At 34.7% G+C, this 9412-nt stretch overlaps 1 protein-coding gene across 1 annotated transcript in view; it reads left to right on the top strand.

Annotated features, from left to right (window-relative positions):
* Positions 1-401: 401 nt before the first annotated feature.
* LOC103607799 (dynactin-associated protein-like) overlaps positions 402-9412 on the top strand; it is a 27175-nt gene continuing 18164 nt past the window's right edge. The window contains 1 exon segment of the mRNA XM_008592266.1: positions 402-738. Coding sequence (XP_008590488.1) covers positions 402-738 — 337 coding nt within the window.

Below are 9412 nucleotides of genomic sequence, written 5' to 3' on the forward strand. Positions count from 1 at the left end.
TGATGTGGAACCTATAATAATCACTCTCAGAACAGTCTCACTGTCTACCTTTCAAAGTAAATGACCAACACAATGAAACTAACTTCTATGGCCAAATCAATTGTACCTACAGCTACCACAGCTGACAACTCCATTGCTTCCACTGCATTTATTTATCATAAAGCCCACCACCATCATATCACCTGAACTTACAACCAACAATTTCAACTGAACCTACAAACACAGCCACCACAACCTCCACTCCAATTGAAGCTAGTCCCATAATGGAAACAACCACCAACATTTCCACTGAATTTTCTGCTACAATGGATACTATCACAACTCCAAATGAATCTACCACTTCAGTTGGGCATAATACCACCACAACAGCTATAACCACGTTGACAGAAGTTACACCTAGCATGATTCCAACAGACCTTACAAAAATAACCACTTCAGTGGAACATATGACTTTTGAACCTACGACCATCATAACTTCTGAACCTACCACAACAGGCATCGCCACCAACATTTCCACTGAATTTTCTGCTACAATGGATACTATCACAACTCCAAATGAATCTACCACTTCAGTTGGGCATAATACCACCACAACAGCTATAACCACGTTGACAGAAGTTACACCTAGTATGATTCTAACAGACCTTACAAAAATAACCACTTCAATGGAACATATGACTTTTGAACCTATGACCATCATAACTTCTGAACCTACCACAACAGGCATCATCACTTCAAGTAAATCTACAAGTATCACCTCTTCAATTGATCCTGGAACCCATTAAACAACAGGTACTTCAACTGAATTTATAACCACAACAGAAACTATCATTCCAACTTAATTTGAAAACACTACAATGTCTACTGAACCTTTTGCTATTGCAATGATAACAATCCCATCCATTAAGATGACAACAAATGCAATCAGTACCACCTTGTCCATTGAACCTAAAAGCACTACAGTTTCTACTGAACATATTATACCTAGAGATACGATCACCACTTCAGCTGAAATGACGAACAAAACTTGAACTTCCACTTTTACTGAACCCTCAACCACAGCACCACCTGTCATTGAACTGAACCTGAACCTACCGCCAGTTCCACGGAGCCTAAAACTACAAAAGTCATTCCCACATAAAGTAAATCTACAAATACCATTAAATTTACAAGTACAAAAGCAAGGACCGAAACTTCAGTCACATTTATCACAACTCATAATTTTTTCAGAAGCTACTATCAAAACAAACAATAGTACTATAGAACTTATGACACTTCAGATAAATCTACCATTCCCATGGCTCTAACTACTTCAACTGAAGGAGCCGTCACAATGGGAATCAACATTTCAGCTACACCATCTTACTATCGGAACAGCCACAATCACTACCACTTTACCTCAATTTTCTACAGACAGTACTTGAAGTAAACGTACAATTTGCATGACTTTGACTGTACTGACTACCCCATCTGCCACTGCCACTTATTTAAACTAATCTTTCACAAAGTAGCCACCTCAATATCATCCATTCACTCTGCCGCAAATTTGCCACTAATCCTAGTTAAATGAAATGACAACAACTACTGTCAAGGTGACAGAAGCTACAACTATCATAGCTACCACCACTTCCAATGAACTGATAACTACAATCGGCCACTATTACTATTTTAGCTGAACTGAAAAGCACCACATACTCTACATAATTTACGACCACACAAGACACTATAATTATTTCAACTGAAGCTATGACTATGCCATTCACTAAGCTTACAACCATCACAAAACCAATACGTTAACTGAGTATCAGCTACCACAAGAAATGATGTAGTAAATGTGTCTGAAGTGGTGGAAGTAGTTTTGGTAGTTGTAGGATCAAATGATGTGATATTTTTCAGTTGTGTCTACAACCACAACGACAGTCATGATGTTGGGTTAACTGAGTACCAGAACTGTTCCCAGCACTGCTGAAAACAAACAAACACACAGACAAACAAACACCTGCAACAGCACAATGACCTTCTCATTGAAAAAGAATTTTTAATTATTATCCCTAGTTATTTCATTGTCTAATCCCCTCCCCTATTATCTCTTGTACTAAATTTATATCTATGACTAGTATTGTGATTCTTTAACCAACAGCAATACTTCATTGAAACTTTATTACAATCTCAAGAACAAAAAGAGAACCATTTAGCTCATTACCAATTAGCTCATTACCAATCCTCCATCACTATAATGATATAAAACCCACGTTTTCTTCTACATCCATTAAACTGCTTTTCACTAGATCTGAAATTTCAGTTTAAAATATTTGCAAGCTTCTTAAGGTTTCAGATCATGTAATTTGCATAGAAAGTGAATCTGGTTTGGTTTCTAAAAAGCCTTGTCTGAGAGATGTATGATAAAATCTCATAGTAAAATCACTATTAATATCTGCTGGTAATATCAATGTGTTTAAAAGACAAACTTTCAATTTAGGAGTGTTAAATAAACTTACATAGAGCACTTTAATTATTATATTTTGTTTCTTATGTATGCAATACAAAAATGTGGTTACTTAAGATTGTTTTGTCTTTTAGCATATTGGCTGCTATAACATTACTATAAATGTGCTTTTACTATTTCAAATGAAAGCATTAATTAAATAGTGAAGAAGATAACAAGAAAGAAAATAATTATGCAGAATAAGTAATAAAATTATTAATTTGAACTCTCATTGTTTGGAATTTGTACTAAGTGATGAAGTTAAAGTTGATACTTACAATGACTGGTCTCCTCTGGAAATCTACTCAAGCAGAACCAATGGGTGGGCCAGGAATATATTTTACAAATCAAGAGACATTGAAGAATTTTTAAAAAGAAAAATAGTTATTGTATTAGTCTGTCTTTTTTGCTTATAACAGAAATACCTGAAACTAGGTAATTTGTAAAGAAACAATATTTATTGCTTAGAGTTTCTGAAGCTGAGAAGCCCAAAGTTTAGGGAACACATCCGGGGAAGGCCTTGTTGCTGGTGAATATGGCAGGAGCAGAGAACTTGGGATTTCCTCATGCATTCTCCTTTTAGAGTCCTCAGAACTATGCCTATGACCACCACTAAACCGTTAATGGATCAGTCCATTCATTAGGGCATGGTACTCAAATCTAATCACCTCTTCAAGGCCCCACCTTAACAATTACCTTTATAGAATTTCTCAACCTCTCAACACTGTCACAGTAGAGATTAAGTGAGAGCTTTGGGGGGACATCCAATCAACAGTAGTTATCAAAACATACTGTAAAAAAAAATTAGCTATACTCAGACCTATAAAGAATGAACTCCTATTTAATATGTGATTGCAGTCAGGCAGGGGTGGGAGGGAATACTTTGCTTACCAAATAATAAGAAAGAATGAATGTTTAAGTAAAATTTCTGTAAAGTAAATATATTTCAATATCAATCCTGCTACTTAGAAATAACTAAAAAATTTTTTCATGTCATTTCAACAGAAATATTATTTTTGCTATTCGTCTGGTTACCATTATACATACTTAAAGGTGACATAATTATACATTGGATACTTAATTGGAATTAAATTTATGCAAATTACAATTCCCCTCTCTTCAAATTATTTCAATTAATCAAACACACACACATAAGCTTACTTTTAAAAATAATACACTAAGATTTTCACAGCTTGACCGTAGAAGGTGCTCAATAAATATCTGTTGCATGAATATATACATAAATGTATAAATAGATAAATGTTAATTGACCTGTGTATTAGTTTGCTGCTGTAACAAATTATCAAAAACTTAGGAGCTTAAAACAATACAAATTTAATATCCTTAAAACGGAATAGAGATGAAAAAAATTATCATCTCTAGGGGAGAGTACACTTTATTTTCTTATTCAGCTTCTAGAGGATAACCGCAGCCCTGGCTCATAGCTCCTTTCTGGCTTCAGCCTCTGCTTTTGTCATTTTGACTCTCCTGCCTCTTTCCTATAAGTACTCTTGTGGTTATATTTGAACCACCTTGATAATCCAGGATAATCTTTCCATCTCAAAATATTTAACTTAATCACGTCTGTGAAGTCCCTTTTGCCATGTAAGATAACATGGATATTGGAACATGTACATGGGGAAAGGGGTCACACAGACCCCTCACTGGCCTCCAAAGATTCATGTTCATCCCACATGCAAAATATATCTACTTAATACTAAGGTCCCTCCAGAATCTCAACCTATTACAGCACCAATTCAAGTTTGAAATATCATCTAAGCCTCACCAACTGAAAAGTCCCCATTTTTCATTATCTAAATAATCTTTAAATTAGGTATGGATGAGGCTCTGGGTCTAATCCATCCTAGAACAAAGCAGCTTTTCATCTGTGAACCTGTGAAACTAGAGGACAAGTTAACTTCTCCCAAAACACAATGGTGAGACAGAGGCTTCTCCAAAGACCTTTCTGGAAAAATCCCATCTTTATTCCTGGCTTCTGCTGAGATGGTTGAGGGGTCCAAGAATCACATGCTTAATTTCTTTAATGAGCTTTCTGTGTAATTGAATGCTATAACTTTCTATCCTTCCAAGGCACTAGCAAAAGTTGTTCAACCACACTTTTGACTTTCTCTCTAGACTATGCTTTCCTTGCAGTGCATATCCTCCTAATTTTAGCATCCTTTGCAATCTGGCTAGGCTGAGAATTTCTCAAATCATCAAGTCCTCATTTTTTTTATACTTAACAGTTTTTCTCCAAATTTATTTCTTTCCCCTTACATTTTACTGTAAACATCAAGAACAAACCAGTTTACACTTTCAACACTTTTCTTTGAAAATCTTTTTGGCTAAATGTCTAAGTTCATGCCCTACAAGTCCGCTTTACACATAACTGAATTGTGAAGGACACAATTCAGCTAAGAATATGCCACTATATAACAAGAATCACATTTCCTCCAGTTTCCAGTAACATGTATCTCATTTTCTGTTGATCCCTCACCAACAGCACATTTAATAACTATATTTGTTCCTACAGTCGATTTATAATGATTAAAGTGTTCTCCAAGGCAATATAGATTTTCTTTACCATTACCATGTTTTCACTTCCTTCTGAGACCTCAATAGCAGTTATTAACATCCACATTTCTACTGACGGTCTGTTCAGAGCACTATAGGCTTTTTCTATCATGCTTCTCAAAATTTTCCAGCCTCTTCTCTTTGCCTAATTCCAAAGCTATCTCCACTTATTTAGATATTTACTAAGCAACACCCCACTTCCAGGTTCCAAAGTCTGTATTAGTTTTCTGTAGCTGCTGTAACTAACATAAACTTAGAAGCTTAAAGAAACACAAATTTATTGAATTTCAACTCACCCAAAGCTATCTCCACTTATTTAGATATTTACTAAGCAACACCCCACTTCCAGGTTCCAAAGGCTGTATTAGTTTTCTGTAGCTGCTGTAACTAACATAAACTTAGAAGCTTAAAGAAACACAAATTTATTGAATTTCAACTCAGGAGATTAGAAGTCCTGAATGAATAAATCAATTTATAATTTCCTTACTCTACAATAAGTAAATATATATTCTTCTCAAGCTCACAGACAACATACACAAAAATTGACTATATACATAAAATAATTTTCACAAAATTTTAGAGTTGGAATTATTCACATTATTTTCTCTAACGATGAACAATTAAGTTACAAGAAACGAATTGATAAAATGAAGTCCTGAATGAATAAATCAATTTATAATTTCCTTACTCTACAATAAGTAAATATATATTCTTCTCAAGCTCACAGACAACATACACAAAAATTGACTATATACATAAAATAATTTTCACAAAATTTTAGAGTTGGAATTATTCACATTATTTTCTCTAACGATGAACAATTAAGTTAGAAGAAACGAATTTATAAAATAAGTAGAAGAGCCCAAACATTTGAAAATAAAAATAACTTGAGTCAAATAAAAACACAACATAAATCAGAAAATTCCAGTAACTGAATTTTATCAAAAATATTATAATAGCAAACCTTTTAGATGGAGATTAGCTTGGAGGAAAATTTTTATTATTTTTATGTTTACAGTGTACTGGAAAATAAAATGCTAAAAATTAATGAGTTAAGCATGATCTTAAAATGATCTTTAAAAAAGAACAACAGAATAAGGTCCAAGTATTTATTCATTCAAAGTTTTCTCTCTTTAATGAAGTATAATTTATATACAATAAAGTGTGCAAAACTTATGTATAGCTCAGTAAAATTGTTTTGTGTGTATATATACATAATACAGTTGTTTATATATATACACACATATATATGTGTGTATATATATATATCCTTCCCTTCAATGCCTTGTCTCTTTTTGCACTTCTAAAATACCCTCCATTTTCTCCTCTATCAGCCTTGCCCATCATGATAATGCCCTGGACCCCAAAAAAGGCATTAGCTCTTGGGTCACTCCCTCTCTCTCTGTCTCTTATGCTTCCTGACCTCCATGCATGCAGTCTCTGGGCATGCCATGTGCCCCCTGATCTGTAAGTAGTAAAATATTTCCATCTTGCATCTCTTCTAATCGTTGAAGGTGATCTGTATGTCTTAAAGATTCTAAAGAACAGCAATCTTTAAAGAGTCAATGTTGACCCAGTATTTAAGTCAATGTTGGTGTCTGTATAAGCCCGTTTCTGTTGCTTATAACAAAATACCTGCAACTAGGTGATTTATAAAGAAAACAAGATTTATTGCTCACAGTTTTGGAGGCTGGGAAGTCCAAAGTCCATGGAATATATCTGACGAGGGTTTTGGTGGTGGCAAAGTGGCCCAGGGGTCTCACGTGGCAGAAAATGGTAGAGCGGAGAGAGAGAGACTCTCACATGCTCTCCTTTTAAAGCCCTCAGAACCACACCCCTGACCACCATTATTAATCCACTCACTATGGCATGGTCCTACAATCTCATCACCTCTTCAAGGCCCCACCTTTCAATTACCAAAGTAGGAATTCCCAACTTCAACACTTACAGTGGGGATTAAACTTCAGTGAGTCTGGGGGGAACATTCAATACACAGCAGTTTCCAATCACTGTTAACAGATGACTCTAAAATAGTCTTCTTCGAAGAAAAATGGACTAAAAAAAATATCAAATGACTCTCAATCACTCTGTCCTACAAGAAAAATATTCAACTAATATTTTTGGCTAAAACGTCAGACAAAATTTAAGAGCTTTCATAGGAGAGTGTGATAAATAGTGAGATATAGCCATGCACTTTTTGTACACATTCTAATCCAACTGGTTTTATCTATAGAAAAAGAAATGCACAAGAATTGTGCTTTTTGAAAAAAAATCTGTATATTACAATAAGTGATTTTATACAATGACATGATTTTCAGATGTCAGTTTTATGTTTTCTGTGGTACTTTGTAATTGGGTCATTTAAGGATTCAGAGGGTAGAAATTAAAAGTTCTGCACAAGTGACAGAACGATGTACTACCCTTCAGGCTATTGAATAAAAATACACAATGGGACTTCAAAAAGTTCATGGAAATATTCACATTATCTTTTAATTGTATTTTTTCATGAACTTTTTGAAGTATCCTCATTAGGTGCAATCAAGTGCTCATGGAATCTCATTTACTCTATGGTTATGGCATCCCAGTGCCAAATTAAAATGCGTATTTCAGTATTGTAATAAGGCACCGTTTTATGTTGCTCTTGAGTTTTGCTCTGTGGAATTGGTTTTCATCTTGGCTTCTGCTGCTCCACTATCCTTAGGGTGTTGTCCTTGAATATATAATTTGAGATTGTGCACCACTTCATCTCCATTCCAGCTTCCAAGAAGTGAAAAATTAAAAGAGTTAAAGTCCCTCCCTTTTACATGATCAACTTTGAAGTTGCCAACATAATGTAAGCTAATATCCCATCATATAGAACTTAGTCATGTGGTCACACCCAGCATTCAAGGGGGTAGAAAATGTAGTCTTTATGCTGGGTGTCTATGTTCCCAGCTATCGAAAATGAGAGTTCTTTTACAATTAGAACAAAGGAAAGAATAATTATTTGGTATAATGTGTATATTTATATATGTAGCCAGATTTTTAAGAAAGTCTAGTTTAATTTTTATTCCATTTAAGGTCCATAAGCTGGCTAGTGATAACATACTGATTTTCAGTTGTTACCTAAATTCAGTATTCATGTTCAATTACTATTGAAACTTTCATATCAGTCGATCCCCTTATGGTACCTTTGTCCAGAGACCACACATTGGCTTCATCCGTTGCTGAACTGGCATCATGTTTGTGTTACTCCTTGGAAGAAATCCTTTCCCCACCTTCTTCTTCCTTCCACATATTTTCTGTGCCCATCATATTCTAGAGCAACACTGGTACTATTAACATTTTGAGCTTTGTTGTTGGGAGATATTTAGCAACATTCATGGCCTCTACCCACTAGATACATGCCAGTAACATCACCTCCCCACAACTGTGACAATGAAAAATGTTTCCCAATATTGACAAATGTCCCTTAGGTGGGAACCTCCCCCATGTTGAGAATCACTCTTTTAGAGGTTTTGGCTTATGTCATTTTGCTCCCCTTTGTTCTGGTNTTACCTAAATTCAGTATTCATGTTCAATTACTATTGAAACTTTCATATCAGTCGATCCCCTATTGGTACCTTTGTCCAGAGACCACACATTGGCTTCATCCATTGCTGAACTGGCATCATGTTTGTATTACTCCTTGGAAGAAATCCTTTCCCCACCTTCTTCTTCCTTCCACATATTTTCTTTGCCCATCATATTCTAGAGCAACACTGGTACTATTAACATTTTGAGCTTTGTTGTTGGGAGATATTTAGCAACATTCATGGCCTCTACCCACTAGATACATGCCAGTAACATCACCTCCCCACAGCTGTGACAATGAAAAATGTTTCCCAATATTGACAAATGTCCCCTAGGTGGGAACCTCCCCCGTGTTGAGAATCACTCTTTTAGAGGTTTTGGCTTATGTCATTTTGCTCCCCTTTGTTCTGGTAGAATTCCTTAAGCTAAAGGCAGTAAATAAATTTATTAGAGTAATTTTGAAAAAAAGGCATACATTTTTCTTTTAAATTCAGAATCAACATACAGTATGTAATATAATATTTCAGCAGAGCAGGAATGTCATCTATATTTTTACCATTCAAAACTTAGAAATTAGCCTAATGTATAGAATGGAAATGATTTTTAATTAATTGATTATTTTTTAAAAGTTAATCATTTCCAAGTTTAAGAAAAATTAGCTTTATTAAAACATTTCTCTCAAAAGCTTTATAGGTCTTCTTTAATTTCTTTCAGTAGTGATTTGTAATTCTCACTGTAGCGATCTTTCACCTCTTTGTTTAAATAGATTCTTAGTTATTTTATTTTTTTGGTGACTATTGT

This window comes from Galeopterus variegatus, unplaced genomic scaffold (assembly GCF_000696425.1).
Source record: "Galeopterus variegatus unplaced genomic scaffold, G_variegatus-3.0.2 Scaffold7721, whole genome shotgun sequence".
Classification (NCBI taxonomy): Eukaryota; Metazoa; Chordata; class Mammalia; order Dermoptera; family Cynocephalidae; genus Galeopterus; species Galeopterus variegatus.